Source organism: Giraffa tippelskirchi, chromosome 9 (genome assembly GCF_054371585.1).
Source record: "Giraffa tippelskirchi isolate mGirTip1 chromosome 9, T2T-mGirTip1v1.2.pri, whole genome shotgun sequence".
NCBI classification, from domain to species: Eukaryota; Metazoa; Chordata; class Mammalia; order Artiodactyla; family Giraffidae; genus Giraffa; species Giraffa tippelskirchi.
In genome coordinates, this window is record NC_137283.1 from 99,266,757 (window position 1) to 99,287,825 (window position 21,069).

At 38.3% G+C, this 21,069-nt stretch overlaps 1 protein-coding gene across 1 annotated transcript in view; it reads left to right on the plus strand.

The window, feature by feature from the left end:
• MAN1A1 (mannosidase alpha class 1A member 1) overlaps positions 1 to 19,709 on the plus strand; it is a 170,497-nt gene extending 150,788 nt beyond the window's left edge. The window contains exons 9-13 of the mRNA XM_081531071.1: positions 3,279 to 3,394; positions 9,113 to 9,332; positions 10,311 to 10,483; positions 16,119 to 16,234; positions 17,036 to 19,709. Of these exons, the coding sequence (XP_081387197.1) occupies positions 3,279 to 3,394; positions 9,113 to 9,332; positions 10,311 to 10,483; positions 16,119 to 16,234; positions 17,036 to 17,162 (752 nt within the window). The 3' untranslated portion in view covers positions 17,163 to 19,709. The remainder of the gene's footprint in view (positions 1 to 3,278; positions 3,395 to 9,112; positions 9,333 to 10,310; positions 10,484 to 16,118; positions 16,235 to 17,035) is intronic.
• Positions 19,710 to 21,069: the final 1,360 nt, after the last annotated feature.

Here is a 21,069-nt window from a genome sequence, read left to right on the forward strand (position 1 = left end):
ATAGCATATTTAAAAGCAGAGACATTACTTTGCCAACAAAGGTCCGTCTAGTCAAGGCTATGGTTTTTCCAGTAGTCATGTATGGATGTGAGAGTTGGACTGTGAAGAAAGCTGAGCACCAAAGAACTGATGCTTTTGAACTGTGGTGTTGGAGAAGACTCTTGAGAGCCTCTTGGACTGCAAGGAGATCCAACCAGTCCATCCTAAAGGAGATCAGTCCTGGGTGTTCATTGGAAGGACTGATGTTGAAGTTGAAACTCCAATACTTTGGGCACCTCATGCGAAGAGTTGACTCATTGGAAAAGACCCTAATACTGGGAAGGATTGGGGGCAGGAAGAGAAGGGGATGACAGAGGATGAGATGGCTGGATGGCATCACTAACTCGATGGACATGGTTTTGGGTAGACTCCAGGAGTTGGTGATGGACAGAGAGGCCTGGCGTGCTGCGATTCATGTGGTTGCAAAGAGTCGGACATGACTGAGCAACTGAACTGAAAGGTCATGTCAAACTGCTATTTTAAGAATCAGCCTTACAATTATAAAAATACTAATTTTACAATAAAACTTAGACTGTAATTCTGGGCTTTCTGCAAAAGAAAATCACACATTAACTTAAAAATATATCCCTTCTAGGCTTCATAGATGTAGTCCTTAATAAGATTAACTTAAAAGAATTTGGCTTTTTTCGTCATTTATTTACTGAGGACTTACTATGTGCAAGATATTTCTTAGGGGTTGACGTGTACTGAAAAACATAACAAGTCTAGTCCCTGCCCTCCTGGACCATAATCTCATGGAGGATACAGAAAAAAAAAAAAAATCACCGTTTTACGAAAGTGGAGATGTGGCAAACGTGTACTGTGAGAAAGTGCGTGATGAGAGAGCCTAGTCTGATACATGAAATGTCAGTCAGGATTACTAAAGGAAGGGGAGAGGAGTCAGGGAGCACACTTCAGGCAGAGAGAACCCTGAGGTGGGAAGGTATCTGATTGTTTTGAGAAACCAAAAGAGGGGCCATATATCGAGAGGGTAGAGAGCAGGATTGATGATATAGGGAAGGTTGAGATCATGCAGGGCCTCCCTGGTCTCCAAAGACCCAGGATTTGAGTCTTTAACATTAAAGGCATCAAGAAAGGGATGATCTGATTCACATGTTAAAAGGGTTGCTTTGGCATTAATGTGGAGGATAGATTGGGATGGCACTGCCATTGGAACTTTGTGTGATGGCGGAAATGTTCTGTGTCTTCCCTCTAGTGCCATAGCCAAGGCCTCATGTAGCTCTTGAGCACTAGTATGGCTGAGAAACTGATTTTTTAATTAGTTTAAATAGCAAAATGCTGTCACAGTACAGGAGACAAGATAATTTTCCATTGCAGACTCAGGCATAGTGGTAGCTCAGGCCAAAATTGTATTAGTGAAGGCAGGAAGGAGTGGATGGACTCGAGAGTTATATTGAGGGTAAAATTAGTAGAGCTCAGTAACTCAGTGAATATGGGAATGAGGGAGAGAAGTAAAGAATGACCATCTGATGTCTGACTTATGCAGACCTGGCAGTATGATGGTGCCACTTAGTGAAATAGGGACCAAGGCTAAGATAAGGTTGAGGAGGGAAAGATAATATGTTCATTCTTATTATCTCTTCAATTTTAGGTCCAGTGTCCAAGTTTCATTGTTGGGTGGGACTCAGGAGAAAATTGTTTGGATAGTGGCATAAAAATCAGTTTACTTTTGTGTAATAAGTCAACAAATAAAGACTTTTTTTAATAGATACATAAAATTAGTTTTAAGGTTTGAAATTTCAAATCCAAATTTCCCAAATAAGACCATCTTATTAATGCTCAGATTGTCTGTGAGTTCTAGGAATGATCTTTCAAAGAGAGTGTGTCTCTGTTTTTATAGGTAAATATGCTTGGAAAATGTATTAATTCAAGTAGTAGGCAAAAGAATACATACAGTTGGTGTGTATGTTGGAGAGCTAGTGATTGCAAATTTGAGACCCTGTGGGTTCTGGAGAGTGACCTGGCACCTACCAGTGTTGAAATCTCATTTAGCTCCTCTGAGCCTCTTATCTCACTTTTAAAGAGGATTACCTCCCTTCAAGTTACAAGACTGTTTATAATACACGTAGTGGATCTGGCATAATAGACAGTGGAGGGGGATTATTGGAATGGAGTACAATCCATCCTTCCTATCTGTAGAGTATAGCTTCCAGGACTCCATAATTCCAAAATTCGTGGATGCTCATTCCCTTATATAAAATGGCATAGTGTTTGCAAGTAACCTATGCATATCCTCCAGATACTTTAAATCATCTCTAGAGTACCTTTAATACCTGTGTGCATGTGTATGCTTAGTTGCTCAGTCATGTCTGCCTCTTTGTGATCCCATGGACTCTAGCCCGCCAGGCTCCTCTGTCAAAAAGACAAGAGTTTTCCAGCAAGAATACTGGAGTGGTTTGCATTTCCTCCTGCACGAGATCTTCCCAACCCAGGCATCAAATCCTTGTCTCCTGCACTGGCAGGCAGATTTTTTACCACTGCGCTACCTTTAATACCTAATACAATGTAAATGCTATGTAAATACAGTATAAATGCCGTTAAAATCATATTTGGCTGTGCATGGCAAGTTCAAGTTTTGCTCTTTGGAACGTCCTCAAATTTTTTTTCCATATATTCAATCCACAGTTGATTGGATCTACTTACAGGGAGCCCACAGATACAGAGGGGTGACTGTATTAGGAAAAAAAATTCTGCCCTGTCTTGTTTCTTACTGGCCTCCCCTAAAGAATTTTGACCCTTCAGATTGATAATACTACAAAAGCTATCAAATAATAATAATTACAAGAAACTGAGGAGTTTCTGGTTATATTTCAGGTCAGTTTTTTTTTTTTTTGTAAGATATGATACTCATAGCTTTGACATGGTTTATTATATTACTAAGAGATAAAGCAATTAAAATTTTTATTTGAGTATATATAGTGAAACATTTTAATTTAGTATTTTTTCTAATGAAATAGAATTTTAGAATTAGGGTTGATTATTTTTTACTTGCATGTTTATAAAACTACACTTTATTATTTAAAGTATATCACATTAATTAACAGCACATCTGCTCATTTCAGAATATCTTTCTGAAAACAGGAGATTTGTTGGAATCTAAATGTAACATTGACTTGCTGTTGATTTAGGGTTTTGCTTCCTACTTACTGATGTGATTTTACTGCATTATCTGAATTAAGGTCTAAATCAATCTAAAATTCATTTCCTTCTCTTTGCAGATCATGTATCAGTTGGAGGACTTGGAGACAGTTTTTATGAATATTTGCTAAAGGCATGGTTAATGTCTGACAAGACAGATATCCAGGCTAAGAAAATGTATTTTGATGCTATTAAGGTAAACCCAAATTTAAATCAATAATGGCACTCAACTAACTTATAACTTGCATATTAATCAAGCTTTAATGAAAAAATGAAATACTACATGAGTGGGTTGCAAAATATTTTCAGTTAGGTAGAATTCAATATGTGCTAGTATAATTATAACAATAATAATCATACTTGATATGGTTTAGTTCTAATAGGGCAGTTAAAAATTTTTTCATGGTTCAAACCTCAGTTAAGACACATCTGAAAATGAGGTATTTTTCTTCATCAAGTGTGAGTTCCCTGTTAAAGTCACAGTTAAAATTATTGTAAAATCCTGAATTCATATTCTAAAAATTAAGTAAGTTAAAATTACCCAAGATTACAGACAGTCTTAATGGCTACTTCCATTTAATTATGGACAGTACTTTGAAATAAAAACCTGAACTAACCAAACTAATCTGTAAGGGATGATTATGAATAGTTTTCAAAGGTCCTTGTGATAGAGGAAGGTCCTTGTGATGGAGGAAGGACGAGGGGACAAATACTTGTTGATTTACTGGGTACTAAGTAGTGTGTTAAGTAAATATATAATATGTTTGTTTCCTTAAATAGTTTTTTTTGCTTTTATTTTCTTTTGGAGTATAGTTGATTAACAATGTTGTGTTAGTTTAGTTTTTTTTTTTAAGTGAAATGTAGTTGATGTATGATATTATATTAGTCTCAAATGTACTATATAGTGATTTGACATTTGTGTATGTTATGAAATTATCACCCACAGTGAGTCTAGTAACTGTCCCCATACAAAGTGATTACAGTATTATCAACCGTATTCTCTTCGTATCCTCATCAGTACTTGTTATTTGTTGCCTTTTTGATGATTGCCATTCTGACAGGTGTGATACGATAGCTCATTGTGGTTTTAACTTGCATTTTCCTGATAATTAGTGATGTTGAGCATCTTTTCATGTGATTGTTGGCCATCTGTCTGTCTTCTCTCCTCTTTGGAAAACTGTCTGTTCAGGTTTTCTGTCCATTTTAATTGGGTTGTTTGTTGAGTTGTATGAGTTCTTTGTGGATTTTGTTTAATCCTCTAACAGATATATTTTCAAATATCTTCTCCCATTTAGTAGGTGGCCTTTCATTTTTTTTGTTAGTTTCCTTCACTGTGCAAAAGCTCTTTAGTTTGATGTAGTCTCCCTTGTTTGTTTTTATTTTCCTTCCCTAAGGTGACAGATCAAAAAACGATATATAGAATTCTCCAGGCAAGAATACTGGAGTGGATAGCCATTCCCTTCTCAGGGAATATTCCCAACCCACAGATTGAACCCAGGTCTCCTGCATCGCAGGCAGATTCTTTACCATTTGAGCCACCAAGGAAGTCATATAAATGTATATATAGTTCTAAGACCAATGTCAAAGAATGCACTGCCAATATTTTCTTCTAGGAGCTTTATAGTTTCAGATCTTACACTTAAGTCATTAATCCATTTTGAGTTTATATATGGTGTGAAAAAGTAGTCCAGTTTGTCTCTTGCATGTAGCTGTCCAGTTTCCATCACCACTTTTTAATTGGAATATAATTATTTTACTGTGTTGTGTCAGTTTCTGCTGTATGATGAAGTGAATCAGCCATATGCAAACATATATTCCCTCTCTCTAGATTTAATATTACATTGGTTCCCTCCAAGGTCAATAGTGAACTTTAGTACACAGAGCAGATACAGCTCTTTAATATTTCAGATATAGGAACCAGACACCTCAGTTAGAACACTGGCCTTCATTTTGCACAGCCTTTAAGACACATGATAAACATTAAAAGCAGACTAGGATATGGTCCATATGCCCTCTTCCAGATTTATTTTTTCTTCATTCCTGTGAGATTTTGGTTTTAACTCAGGGAGTTCTCCATACAATATGGTTTCCATTATGTCATTTTTAATTACTGTCCTGGCAGACATTTTAATTATTCTAATCTTAAAGTGGCCCCCTAAGATCTTGATGTTTCAGGAAAGACAACTTTAAAATATTCTTTGAATTCTTTTCCCTTGGTTTCTAGAACTATACCCATACAGCTTTTAACATATTGTATTTAGACAAACCATTGACAGGAAAATCCATTAAGAGCAAATGAAGTCAAAGTGTTTCCTCTTTCTCTTAATAGTGAAAACACTTTCAATCCACATTGTGTTTTTCAACTTAGAAAGCAAAGTTAGAACAATTACACTTTTGATTTGAAGAAGTAGTCATGTCTTACATAGCAAGGTTTCTTTGTGCTGGTGATATTTTGCTGCTTGCGTGCGTGCTAAGTCGTTTCAGTCATGTCTGACTCTTTGCCACCCTGTGGATTGTAGCCTGCCAGGCTCCTCTGTCCATGGGATTCTCCAGGCAAGAATACTGGAGTGGCTTGCCTTGCCCTCCTCCAGGGGATCTTCCTGATCCAGGGATCGAGCCTGTGTCTCACATTTCCTGCATTGGCAAGCAAGTTCTTTAGCACGATCACCACCTGGTTGTACTTTAAAAGATCATTGTTATGGAGTAGAGGATCCCTTGCAATATTGTTCTGGACAGTTAATTTACTGGATGAGTAGTCCATCAGCTTTAGCTTCTAGTGCCTTTTGAAAATGATTCAATCCCAGAGTGGCATGTTTTTTTTGGTTTGTGTTAATAACAGATACCTTTGAGTTTTTACCTGGCTGTTATATGGCCTCATCTGGAAGCCATACTAAGAATCCATGGTGGTAGATTCTCATGCTGCCAGAAAGTCCATTGGAGTGATCTGTACAGGTGATGTATTAGGCATTTAGGATTCTAGAGGCATATCTAACTAATTTTTTTCAAATATTGAAGGATGAAATCACAAAATACACAAGTCTTTTTTTCCTAATCAGTTCTCTATAGGCTTGACACAACATATTTTAAAACCACTGAAGACTAATTTTTCCTCCTTTATATTTATTTACATTTTCCCATTGCCATCGGAGAAGGCAATGGCACCCCACTCCAGTACTCTTGCCTGGAAAATCCCATGGACGGAGGAGCCTGGTAGGCTGCAGTCCATGGAGTCGCTAGGAGTCGGACACAACTGAGCGACTTCACTTTCACTTTTCCCTTTCATACACTGGAGAAGGAAATGGCAGCCCACTCCAGTATTCTTGCCTGGAGAATCCCGGGGACGGCGGAGCCTGGTAGGCTGCCGTCTATGGGGTCGCACAGAGTCGGACACGACTGAAGCGACTTAGCAGCAGCAGCAGCAGCATTGCCATACAAACATTGTTTCAAAAGTCTTAGAACTTCACTGTAGTTTATTTTGAGAGATAGTGACTTGGTCAGAATCATTCCAAAAATAATATAGTACTTTATTCAGGATCCATAACAGGGTAATAATGTTTCTCTAATGTATGCTCAAAGCTATTACCCTTGCCATGTAGAAAGAATAATTTCTTGGGTGATGAACAAGTATCTGCTTGAAGGACTTTATTGCAATTTGTGCTATGAGAAGTGTAAATAACTAAGATGTTCAGTTGCATTAAATAAGAATGAAATATTAATGTAATAACTAGACCATCAATAAAATTAGCTTAACCACAGTTAATGAGCACAGTAGTGTGTTCATTTATTTCCTACCATCTTGGTTTCATTTGTTTATTTCCAATAAAGGTAGAAGAGGTTTATTCTACCTATGCATTCATTTTCATTCATTCTTCTCTATCGCAATTTTGTCTGTATCTACTACAGGCATGCCTCCGAGATATTGCGGGTTCAGTTCCAGACCACTGCAATAAAGCAAGTAACATAGTAAAGCAACTCACATGAAATTTTTGGTTGTCCCATGCATATAAAGTTATATTTACACTACACTCTAGGCTATTAAGTGTACAATAACAGTATGTATAAAGCAAACAATGTATATACTCTGGTTAAAAATGCTAACCATCATCTGGGTCTTCAGTGAGTCATACATAATAGTAACATTAAACATCACAGATACAAATCACCATAATGAATATAATAATATTGAAAAAGTTTGAAGTATTGCAAATTATCAAAATGTGACCCAGAGACATGAAAAGAGCAAATGCTGTTGGGAAAACAATGCTGATAGACTTTCTTAACACAGGGTCACAGCAAAACTTCAGTTTGTGGAAAATACAGTATCTGCAAAGTGTAATAAAGCAAAGCACAATAAAAAAAAAGATATGCCAATATTCTCAAATGTGCTTCCTAAAATCTCTTTTTTGATGATACTGTAACAGTTATAGACACAGGCGTAGCCCTTCTCCTTCCAAGAAGTATTAATAATTGAGGGTGTGGGGGGATATTTCCTATTTAAGTAGTTAAAAATAGTAAATGCCAAGCCCTTACACTGCAACTTTGTTTTTTTCTAATAAGGCTTATTTTGTTTATATACTCAGAAGAATATCAACATTTCTGGGGCAGAAATAACCAAAGACGTTTAATCATTTTTGTATAATCATTTCTCCCAAATTTAAAGACCTTTTTCCTTTAAAAAAAAAAAAAAAACTTATTCATCATATATTAATATCCCTTTTAACAGAATTATTAGGGAGGAATTTTAATTCATGTGTTACCACAGTGGTGATGTGATGATGATAAATGGCTTTTATCAAGTGCTAATCACTGTACTGACTGCTTTATAAACAAAATGTTGCAGTTTTCTCAATGGATACTACTATTCCTATTTCATGGATAGGGATACTGAGATTTAAAGATACAGTAAGCAAATTACCCATAAAGTTTACAGATAGTAAATGTCAATGCTGGAATTTGAAGCCAAGCAACTGGGGCTTCCCAGACCAGGCAGTGGTACAGATCTACCTGCCAGTGGAGGAGATGCAAGAGACACTGGTTTGATCCCTGAGTCAGGAAGATCCCCTGGAGTAGGAAATGACAACCCACTATAGTATTCTTGCCTGGAAAATTCTGTGAATAAAAGAGCCTGGCGTGCTACAGTCCATGGCGTCGCGAAGAGTCAGACACGACTGAGCAACTGAGCACATACATACACAAAATCTGACTGCCTGAAGAACAGCTCCTTTCTCTCCACTCTGTTTTGCCACCCTTTGAAGCCTAAGGGAGAGAAAGGAAGAGTAGTAGCATCAGCCTGGGTTTTATACCCAAATATATTCTGTTCATTATTCAGAGCTGAGCCTGTGCTTTGTGTTATTTTTGAAAATGGAAATGCACTAAAGCATCTCTCACCACTATACCAGTGGCTTGTCTTTGAAAAGGAGACAGCTTTTCTGGTCTGAGGACTACAAGTGTTTGATCATGGAACTAAGCAAAACCTACGGGGCTGGCCCAACAGCGTTAATTCTAACTAACCAAACTAACAAAGCATAGATTAGAGGAGATATACAAGAGCAATAAATGAAATTTCAAGTTGAATTGTATTTGTGGAACCAAATTCAAATTGTGAGTGATATTTTATTCTTTTTTATATATACATGATGTGGTGGTGAAAGTGAATGTGTTAGTCACTCAGTCGTGTCCAACTCGGTGCGACCCCATGGACTGTAGCCCACCAGGTTCCTCTGTCCATGGGATTTTCCAGGCAAGAATACTGGAGTGGGGTGCCATCCCCTTCTCCAGAGGATATTCCTGACCCAGGGATTGAACCCTGGTCTCCTGCATTGCAGGTGGACTCTTTACCATCTGAGCCACAATGTGTTTTTAGTAAAAATCTGAGAAAAGATTACAAAATGTTGAAAATAAGTATTATTTTCAGGCTATTGAGACCCACTTGATCCGGAAGTCCCGTAACGGACTGACTTACATCGCAGAGTGGAAAGGGGGCCTCCTGGAACACAAGATGGGCCATCTGACCTGCTTTGCTGGAGGCATGTTTGCACTTGGGGCAGACGATGCTCCTGAAGGAATGACCCAACACTACCTTCAACTCGGGGCTGAAATTGCCCGGACCTGTCACGAATCTTACAATCGCACCTGTGAGTCCCTGTTACTCTTCATATTTAATCTTTGTGCTTTTTATTTCATTCAGTAAGTAACTTTGTCCATTCATTGCCATCAAAAGAACATCCACTGTGCCTGATGAATATTTGATGATTAGGATTAATATGTTAAAGGAATTTACATTTTTACTTTAAGAGCCATTGCTTTTCTACATAAAAATATTTACCCTCAGTTTACCAATAAACAAAAATCCAGGCCATAAAAGGTCAAGTCTAACTTATTGACCCTGCTTTATGTAAATAACATTGGATGAGAGTCCCTGTCCTAATATAGAAGAAATTTGGTATGTTATAAACCGTTATTAATCTTCCCAGAATCTCCATGAAATATACAATGAATCTACATGCGTGCTAAGTTGCTTCATTTGTATCTGACTCTGCGACCCTATGGGCTGTAACCCACCAGGCTCCCCTGTCCATGAGATTCTCCAGGCAAGAATACTGGAGGGGGTTGCCATGCCCTCCTCCAGGGCATCTTCCCGACTCATGGATCAAACCCATGTCTCTTAAGTCTCCCACATTGGCAGGCAGGTTCTTTACCACTAGCACCACCTGGGAAGCCCCATATGATGAGTCTAGCTGCCTTCTTATAAAAGTTTGATGAACAAATACTATATAACCTTCATACCATAATGACTTAGAATTCTCAAACACTAATTTTTTAGCTTACTAATAAGGTGGTGCTTTGCACCAACCCAGTGAGTACTCAGTAAATGGTGGTAAAATGAAAGAAAATAAAGGATTATTACCACTTTCTTAAATGTCCTCTTTTCAGTGGATACATTAAAAATGTACATTGAATATTGCTTATTATACAATGTTTATAGCTATTCCTTAAAATGATCATTTTGGCACCTCTTGAATATTTTAAAGTATCTTTTAATTTCATTTAAGTTACAGACACTAAGCATTGTCAGAAACAATAACCCTTGTCCCCCACTGCATGTCTTTTAGTTGTGAAATTGGGACCAGAAGCTTTCAGATTCGATGGTGGTGTTGAAGCCATTGCTACGAGGCAAAATGAGAAATACTACATCTTACGGCCAGAAGTTGTTGAGACTTACATGTACATGTGGCGACTGACTCATGATCCAAAGTACAGGAAATGGGCCTGGGAAGCTGTGGAGGTGACGTTTTAGTTTGCTTGTGTTGCTTATGGGAATGTGTGTGTGGAAAAAATACTCAGTGATCCCTATCAATCTAGTATATTATCTCTCCTGTGATCCTTAAAGCTTAAAGCTTTGACCAGCCATCTTTCCATTCAAGACTGTTTTCAGTTAAGTCATCCCACATCCCTGCCTTCAGCTCTGCTTTTTGTATATAAATATACATACTCTGGTATTGAAGGAGAATCTAGAAAGACCTATTATAAAATTAAGTTCTCATATTTATAAAAATATTGATCAGTTAATCCCACAAAGGATATCTGGCAACTTGGGAATAGTCACCCTTACCTGTTGTGTGTTTCAAGAAACCACTGTATGATTGTTTCTTTTAGTCTTTGAGCATCACAGTGGTAATATATGCTTTTAATTAAAGCAAATAAGCTACTTAGATCTAACTTTTAGGCAGTACCTGTAGAAGAACTACTTTGTACACGAATATTCCAACATGGGTCTCAGAATCCTCGGACTATCTGTAAGCTTTTTATCTGTCCAGTGTGTTATTTGGATTATCTTGGCATTTCATGGATCTCTTCCTGCTGAATATGATGTATCATCTTCCTAAACTAATCTGTTGAACACTTTGTGTGCTGAATGCCAGAGGAGATGCGCTTTAGGATATGCATCAAACAATCTCTAATTTTAAGAGCTATTATTTTAAAAGGAGTGGGAGGAAATTCAGGGGATAAGAACAGGCAAACACTTTAATTATCAATACACTCTCTTATTGTCTAGCACTCTTTGTTAGAAAGTTAGCTGTCTTTTAAAACCATTAGGAATAACTTCTCTTTGGAAATCTAAAATGAGCATTGCCTTTGTGTAAAATTTAACTAATATCTTAGGAAGCTGTTGATGAATCTTGCTTATTACTCTTTTCATTTGGTATGTATCTTATCACCAGTTGTCAGTTATTTTAAGTAATAGCAATTCTTCATGCCTTTTTTGCAAAATTTTCTAATTATGGTTAGTCAGTTGTAATTCCAATTTCTTTATGTTTTTTCCTCTGAATAAAAAGTATATTAAAATTGAGGTTCAGCTAAGCTTTGGTAATTGGGAATTATTTTGGTCTTCAATAGGCCAGCAAGGAAATTAAGGTTAACACTCACTTGCAAGTATCAGTTTAAATTAAAAATTTCAGTAATAACATTTCATCAAATATGAAACACCATAATTGATAAGAAACACCATTATTTTATATACCATTAAGAAAGCACAACAATACCAATTAAATCATGACATGCCAATTTTAGAGATGTTAAAGTGTGAAAAAAATGTATGACGGAAGTTTGTCATGTGGGCAAAAAGCTTTGATTTGCTTGGTTCTTGGGGAGCGGGTTGTCTGTAGTGTATGAAGGTTGGTTTGATGTGTTAGGGTTTTTATCTGTTGACTCCTTTTACTGTAGCATATGATGTCAAATCGTTTGCTTGTGTCGCAACACAGGAATTCCCCTGTTTTTGCCTGTGGTGACGTCTGTTAAAACTTCAAATGTAGTGGGGGGGTTTGCGGAGTGCTGGGGCCTCTTGCTTTCTGTGAAAAACCACGAAGATCATAGACTTAGAAGGTACGGCAGCACCTTTTCTTCCTTTTCTGCTGTGTCCTGTCCCGTCAGCCCTCCCTGGGTCCTGGCTCCAGCTTCAGTGGACAACACCCTAGCCCGCTGGCCCTGTCATGTCCAACGCCAGTGCTTCTCAGCTGTTCTGACTCAGAGCCTCTTCCGAGGCAGCTGGCGGAGGTCTGGGACGTGTGGGAGGCTGCAGCCTCAAGGGCCGCCCTTGGCCACTGAGGTTTTGGAGTTGATACATCACTATCCCAGAATAGTTATTCCGAAGAATCGGTCTGAGAGACATTCTGTTTGGCTCTTTAGAGGGTTTCAGGCGGAGCGCAGAGCCAGGCGGAGCGCGGAGCGAGCCCCCCTGCACACAGCTGTGACCTGCTCCATGTGTATTTCACCGGCCCTCCTCCTTCCGTACTTCGCTTTCCCCACCAGCTCGATCACTTCCCGATGTCACCTCTGTAAAAAGCTCCCTGCATCCCAACCATGTCTCATTCTTTGTTTTTGGAGGAACCCATGTCCAGAGGCTGAGTCCCAAAGATGGTAGTGAAATGATGTTCTGATCAGACTAAGCGTCCTGGGTACATGGCCCTTTCCACTGTCGAGAAACTGTAAAGCCAGGGACTGTCATGGGGGTCCAGGAGAGCTGCTTGTCCCCAGCTTCACATCTCTGAAGTCTGAAAATTTAGACTTGACATGAAGGCTTTTTATTTTTTGAAAGTTAAAAATGCCTCTTTGACATTTCTCCCTGCCTTGTTTTTCTTTTTAATTTACCAAAAACCTCAAAAAATTAAAGTAGCTAGGCCTCTCTAAGCTTCCCTGGTGGCCCGAGTGGTAAAGAACCCACCTGCCAATGCCTGAGACATAAGAAGCGCGGGTTTGATCCCCGGTTTGGGAAGATCCCCTGGAGGAGGGCATGACAGCCCACTCCAGTATTCTTGCCAGGAGAATCCCCATGGACAGAGGAGCCTGATGGGTTATACAGTCCATAGGGCCACAAGGAGTGGGACACGACTAAAGTGACCTAGCACACAGGCAGGCCTCTCTGAACTTCTGAAAGGCCCGCACTGTGCGAATAATAGTAAGTGTGTCATCTTGTTCTATTCTCAGGACAATCTCATGTTGAGAAAAAGGATGCTCCCTGGATCCAGAAGACTGAGGCCACAGTTAGGAAGTCTAGAGCTGGGACTCAGCCCCCACCTCTAAAATGTCAGAACCTTGTGTTCTTGACTACTCTGGTTCACCACATTAGGCATGGGAGAGAAAAAAGAACGAGTGGAAGTGAACTGAAAAGATGAAAAATGTTTGGGCAGCACCTGCCTGAAAAACAACTCTTTTTTTCTATAACAAAAGAAGGAGCTTATAGAAATTTCTGATCCCTGGGTTGGGAAGATCCCCTGGAGAAGGAACTGGCAACCCACTCCAGTATTCTTGCCTGGAAAATCCCATGGACAGAGGAGCCTGAGGAGCTACAGTCCATGGGGTCGCGAAGAGTCGGACACAACTGAGCGACTAACACATTATCACGTAGAAATTTCTATAGGAAGGAGGGTTAGCTGTTTATCATGCCTGGCCCTCTCTTTAGTTTATCTCATTACCAAAGAAGTTAAAGGGACAAATCAAGAAAAATTTTTATGGATAAAATCTTATTTTAAGGAAATGTCTGGAAATAGGCTTTCATTACTTTCAGTAGCAACAAATTTACCCATTTCTTCTGAATCTTTATTTTTTTACCCTTTTTTACAAATAATTTTTGGCCTACTCTGTGTATCTGGTATTTGATTTTTTTATCAAACAGAACAGTTATCAAAAAAGGAAGGAAGGAAAAATATAATAGAACCTGAAAGTTCCTTTCTTCAGGCTTTCCCTCCATTTAGTTCTTTGTCTGAAACTAAGAGTCTAATCGAAACTACTTTTTTTTAAGTTGATTGTTCTTATGTTCCCTGGGGCTTTTAAAAAGTTCTACACTAGGAGACATGTTCACATAGCCTGCCACTTAGATTTTCTTTCACCTGGTAATTAAATGCTTTTTCTCCCGACCAATGCTGTCTCCCTTCTGCCCTCCAGCCCTGGGGTGTGGAATCAATATCCTCATTATCAGTGTCTGCAGATGGAAGTGGATCGCTCATTCCTACTCCCTGCCTTTGCCTTCCACCTCACCTTTTCCAGGCTCTGCATTCTTAGAGCCATACTTTCCTCCAAAACCCTTTTCTCGCCAATAAAGATTTTTCTCAACTAATATGGCAAGAGCTATGCCATATCTTCTTGGTAGTTGAGCTAAATAGGAGGAAAATGCAATATAATTCAGTCAGTCAATCAGTTCAGTCACTCAGTCGTGTCCAACTCTTTGCGACCCAGTGAACCACAGCATGCCTGGCCTCCCTGTCCATCACCAACTCCTGAAGTCCACCCAAACCCATGTCCATTGAGTCTGTGATGCCATCCAACCATCTCATTGTCTGTCGTCCCCTTCTCCTCCTGCCCTCAATCTTTCCCAGCATCCGGGTCTTTTCCAATGAGTCAGCTCTTCGCATCAGGTGGCCAAAGTATTGCAGTTTCAACTTCAACATCAGTCCTTCCAGTGAACACCCAGGACTGATCTCCTTTAGAATGGACTGGTTGGATCTCCAGGGGACTCTCAAGAGTCTTTTCCAATACCACAGTTCAAAAGCATCAATTCTTTGGCGCTCAGCTTTCTTTATAGTCCAGTTCTCACATCCATACATGACCACTGGCAATATAATTATGCACATTTAAAAAAAGGGGGGACAGGGTTGTGATCTGTAGAAGAAAACTGAAAAATAACCTAAAGAATAACTTTATCTTATTCATGTTTCCTCTATCTCATTAAACATTGTAAGGGACTTAGTCTTACACTTGATTATTTTTGCCCACATTCTATGAACTAGAAGCAGATTTCCAATAAGAGTTTGTATGCACTGGGAATCTTAATTTGACCATATAGTTATTAAAATTAATAGGATGTAGTGAGTAGAAAATAACTTCCTGGAGATGATTGTGCCTGGTAACCAGTAAGGCAAACCAGTGTAATATCCAAATATCCAATACAAAGAGCAGTCAGGTTAGCAGTGACTGACACAATGGCAGGCAAGTTATTTTAAAATTTTGTTACCTAAATTTTCATTCCCACACTGCCCATCCCTAGTCTTTCCCCATCTCTGACTATAATACTCACTTGTAGTCAGTCAGCCGTATGTAGGACCATTTCTCTCTGGGTACTTACCAGTGGATTAATCTTGTCTTCTTCCATCTCAGTCTAAAGAAAAGAAAAATATATTTCAGAAATAGATGCCAGCCATGTTTTTTTCGCTGGTTTTTATTTTCTCCTTTTATGTCTGTCAGTCAGCAATATCACACATTAGTACTCTGCTATCAATTTTTTAAAGATGTTCTGATGACAGTAGCAAACAGCCATACACAATAAATAGATGAGTGTGTCTGTAGTTCCATAATACTGTATTTACAAAAACAATAAAGCTGGCTGGATGTACCTTGTGGTCTGTAGTTTGACGAATCTTGCTCTAGACCATAAGAAGAAATGGTTAAAAAAAAAAAAACACTGAAAAATTATTCCGAAATTAAATGTAAAATTGTTTCCAGTTAGATGAGATATACTGTCTGTCCATGGGCTTCCCAGGTGGCTCTAGTGGTAAAAAAGCCTCCTGCCAATGCAGGTAGACATAAGAGACCGGGGTTCTATCCCTGGGTCGGGAAGATCCCCTGGAGGAGGGCATGGCAACCCACTCCAGTATTCTTGCCTGGAGAATCCCATGGACAGAGGAGTCTGACGGGCTACAGTCCGTAGGGTTGCACAGTTGGGCACGACTGAAGCAACTTAGCATGCACAGACATACTGTCCATAGGTCCTTGAACTTTTCATATTCTAAATTTTCACCTGAAACTCTTGCCATCTGTCATTCAGTTTAAATCCTTATTTTATTTAAATGTGACAGTCTGATAGTAAAACTGTGTGACAGCCAGTTTCCTGAAATGTGACCATTTTTGCCCTCCTCTTTGTGGCTTAGGCCCTGGAGAAACACTGCAGAGTGAAAGGCGGCTACTCCGGCCTCAGGGATGTTTACTTCAACAAGGAGAGCTACGATGATGTGCAACAGAGCTTCTTCCTGGCAGAGACACTAAAGTAAGTAAAAGTTATTCTCAGTGCCTGTGACCGAGATACCTGAACAGATCTTCTTCCAGTTGTCTTTATCATGAGCACATTCAAATAATATCAAGCATGACTGCTTCCGAAATCCATTCTACATGCATGGCAGTAACTGTGGCTGTGTTTTCATCATCATGTAAGTTCGACGGCTTGGGACTGCCTTTTTTTTTTTAAAGTTAACATTTTTATATGTTCTATCTTTTTATTTTTATTTTATTTTATTTATTTATTTATGGCTGTGCTGGGTCTTCATTGCTGCACAGGCTTTCCTCTGGTTGTGGTGAGCAGGGGCTACGCTCTGGTTGCAGTGAGCAGGCTTCTCATCACGGTGGCCTCTCTTATTGCAGAGCAAGAGCTCCCTGGCATCTGGGCTTCAGTCCTTGCAGCACATGGGCTCAGTTGTTGCGGCTCCCAGGCTCTAGAGCACAGGCTCAGTAGTTGTGGTGCACGGGCTCACTTGTTCCAAGTGTGGGATCTTCCCGGATCAGGGATTGAACCCATGTCTCCTGCGTTGGCAGGCAGAGTCTTTACTACTGTGCCACCAGAGAAGCTCCTTGGGACTGCTTTGCATGGTTCTTGTCCATGGGACCAAAGCACACAGCAGCTTCTTTCTTCAGCATTAACGAGTATACTTCTTAAGGTTTTGCTATACGTGACTGTGGTCCACGCTTCTCCATAAGAGGAATGGAGACGCTGACGTGGATTTTTCTGTGTCTTTGTGGTTTCACTGACTAACCAGGTCCCTCAGGCCTCACATACCCATATTTCTCTCTCCAGATATTTGTACTTAATATTTTCTGATGACGATCTGCTTCCTCTGGAACATTGGATCTTCAATACCGAGGCACATCTTCTCCCTATACTCTCTAGGAATTTAAAGAAAGCTGAAGACGATGGGAAATAAAAAGACATTTTACATTTTACTCTCCTCCACTCCTTTCACTGCATACCTTAATAATTCTTTTTCTGGTGATCAGGCACATGATGAATTTTTATTAATAGATCTGTGATTATTCTAAGTTTTAAAATTGTTTTGCAGTCATATATGTTTATTATCATACATATAGATGGACCTAAATTCCTTACTGTATCCTTTATTATTCAGCCAGTGAATCACAGGATTTTTTTGTTGTTGCTTTTAAGTAATCTGTTATCTCTAGAATTTATGAAGATGTAGTATCATTTTTAGTAAACTGAATAGAATGGTATACCTATGATCTCTTAATTACAGTTTTGATTTGACTGCAAAACTTTTTCCTCCTCTATGAGGAGATGATGTCTGCTTTAAGCTGTAATGTTTTGCCATGTTGCAAAAAGCCATAATAATGAATTAAATAACAAAAAAGCTTTTTTCCTTTTCAATTTCATGTTAATCGGGTTTGTCTATCCACCAGAGACAGATCTTGTAACTGTGACAGTGTCCTTATGCGGGTCTATCATTATTTGATAGAATGTCTTCTAGAATACTCACGTTGTAATTCAAATTAGAATATCATCCCAAAAGGATCATCTCCTGTTGACCTCATTTCTTTGGATCCACGGTATATTTTTGTCAGTTAATTATATTAGTGTTTCCTAATTTGGGAAATAGTTTTCAGATTTTATTTTAAATGCCCTGTGTCATCTCTGGATCATGTACTGGTTAATTTCTTCCATTCTCCACCACACAACAAAGTGAGCTTTTCAGTTTTGCAGAGCTCTGCTCTTACCAAATTATATTTTTTAAAGAGAAATTATATAACTTTTAGTGTGTTAGCTTTTTGCTTTTATCTGAATATGTAAAGAAATCGGGGCTCACTCTCTGGAGAGAGGGTATTTCATATGGTTTTTTGGTTTGCATTTCATCTTTAATGTATTTTTCTTGAAAAAAAGAAATTATTACATTTGTTTAGGTTTTTCAGGTTTGAAAAGGGTCTTTTCTCAAACACAGTAAATTATTCATTTCAGTTTATGAAAGCAGGGTTTAACTCAAAGAATCTTTGGCAATGTGTCTATTCATGGTCAATTGAGGAAAAATCTAATAAACTTTTAGGCCAAATTAGGATATAATATATTTTGTCTGGTTAAGTTCAACGTAGCGATCTCCGCTTAGAAGTAATGCATAGGAATGGACACTCCCAATCCTCTACAGTCCTGTAGCAGAGCAAAATAATTATAATTACATGATTCTTCAAAACATTTTTTGAGATATGAATCATTTTCCCAGAAATAGATTTGGTTATCATATTGGTTCATATTTTATATATATTCCTATGAAAGGGCTAATATGATGATGCATGTACTGAGGTACAGAGATTTTGACCATCTGTACTTTTCAACTACAGCGGTCACATAGATCAGTGCAACCCCCAGGCTGAAGCATATGAAATTAAGGCATTTGTAGTTTAAAAATTGCTCAATATCAGCGATTTCATGTGCTTCAGCCTAGTAGTTTTTAAGACAGTTATTTTTTAGATCTCAATAGACTTAGTTGTTTTAGCTATTTCAGCTTTTGAAAGCGTTTCAAAAGATTTCCATTGTCTGAAAGGCATATGACCTGCCCCTGTTTTCAATATTATTCATTGGTATATGTCAAAAAATAAATCAGTAAAATTAGTAAGTGGAAAAGATCCTTTAGGACATCATGATTGCTATCTCCAAAACTTAAAGGCAAAGTATAGAAGATTCTCATCAAAATTGGGCCATATGTGTTTAGATTATAACTTTCACATGAATGTCTTTGAACTAGCAATTTAAAATAATTTATTTTCTTTGCTTTTCAATCTGATTTGAAAGAGCACAAGCTGATAGATATTTCTGCAGCAGATAGGATATTAAAATCAGGTTTTATGAACACATAGGACTGTACTATGATGTACCTTTTGCTTTCTGATATAAATAGGCAAGAAGATTATAGTACATGTTGCTCAGCCAATAGCAAGAGCAAAGTTATTTCAATTCTAGAACTTGCATATTTTTAGCCTAGGACCCAAAATACCAATCATGTGAGCAAAATAAGAGATTAATATTATGGTGATGTAATTTAATTAAAGTTATATTTTGTGTTAATTATTTTAAACAACTGAAGTCCTTAGGTAGAGGCTGTCTTTCGTTCATTTTCAGCAAAACTGCAATTATGTTTACATATGTTTTCACATCCCAAAAGGTGAATAATTAAAATAGCACTTAATTTTGTTTCTGCACATGTTTTGATATACATTGTTTGATTAATATTACACATATAAGTTATATGGCAGTTTACAGAACTTCAGTGATGTTTGTCATGACACCTTCATATGTACTAGCGGTTCTTCCCATTGTTTTTGATTTGTACTTAAATCCACTGTGTCATTTTCAACTTTATATAAATCTCTAACATTATGGGAAACATAATAGATTGACACATAATTTTTAAAAACTATATTTGTAAAATTTCTCTATTGTAAATAAAGTCTTTTGATATATCTCCTCATTTGTTATGTTTTTCTCCATTTAAGTAAGCTTTTGGATGTTTGGGGATGAGTGTGTACCGTGGCAAATGGACATATTAAATCCTAACAGTGACTCCGTACCATACCCAGAGAATTATGACAAGGACAGTTTTCCCGTTAAAAACTTTAGATTGCAAATAATGATGCATAACCACCTTTGTTTAATCAGATACTCTTGTTAAGAATCTAACATATGTTGAACACCAGGGCACATGGGGTAGAGACAGGGAGCTGGCGTCAGAAATAACATGAAGTGTGTTTCTTGTTCTTTTTTAAAAAATTATTATGTATTTATTTATTTTTGTCTGCATTAGATGTTCGTTGCTCGCATGGGCTTTCTCTAGCTGCAACGAGCAAAAGCTGCTCTCTAGTTGCAGGACTCTGGCTTCTCATTGCAGTGGCTTCTCTTGTTGTGGAGCATGGGCTCTAGGTGCTCAGGTTTCAGTAATTGTGGCCCGTGGGATCAGTAGTTGTTGCCTGGGGGCTCAGTTGCCCCAGGACATGTAGGACCCCAGTTTCCAGACTAGGGATCAAACCCGTGTCCCCTGCCTTAGCAGATAGACTGCGAACCACTAGACCACCAGGGAGACGTGAGTGTTCCTTGTTCTTTAGTTGACAGTCCAGTTGAGGAGATCAAACCCCACCACCAGTGAAACAAAACATTTCATTGTGTTAAATGACAAGTTAAATTCTGCTATAGATATTAAGAGGAGAAGGAGGTCACTAGGGTTTGAGTGGTCAAAGAGGCTTAATAGAAAAGAACAACTTAAACTACAGGAGAACCTCCAATATTTTTTAAAAGGCTAGGTTTTTCAGATTCAGGTTGTACTTTTTAAAATGTTTCAAACATTTGGGCTGCTAGTCTCTCTGCCCAGATCTCTCCTAGATGTTCTTCTGGCTCATTCCTCACTTCATTCAGGCTTCTCCTCAATTAGCACCTTATCAGAGTGGATTCCTTGACAAATCAATGTAAAATTCCCAATCACTCTTTGCTCCTTACTCTGTTTTCCTTTCTATTTAGACTTTTTATATAACGTATTTGTTTTCCTTATGTGTCTGTTGTCTACCTGACCTCTTAGAATTTAAGCTCCATATGAACAGAAAGTTACTTTATTGGGTCTTCTTCCCCCTGCCATTTTGAGTGCCTGGACTGGCCTCTCATACCTGGTATACACAGTGAATGTTTGGTTAACAGGTGAATGAATGAATAAAATTCTATCTTGTATTCATAGGCTTTGCTACAGCTATTTACGAATGTCTTAATAAGTAGTACGTTTAAAAAAAAAATACTAAATACCAGTATTACCTGCTATTGTTCTAAATAACTAATCATAAGAATAG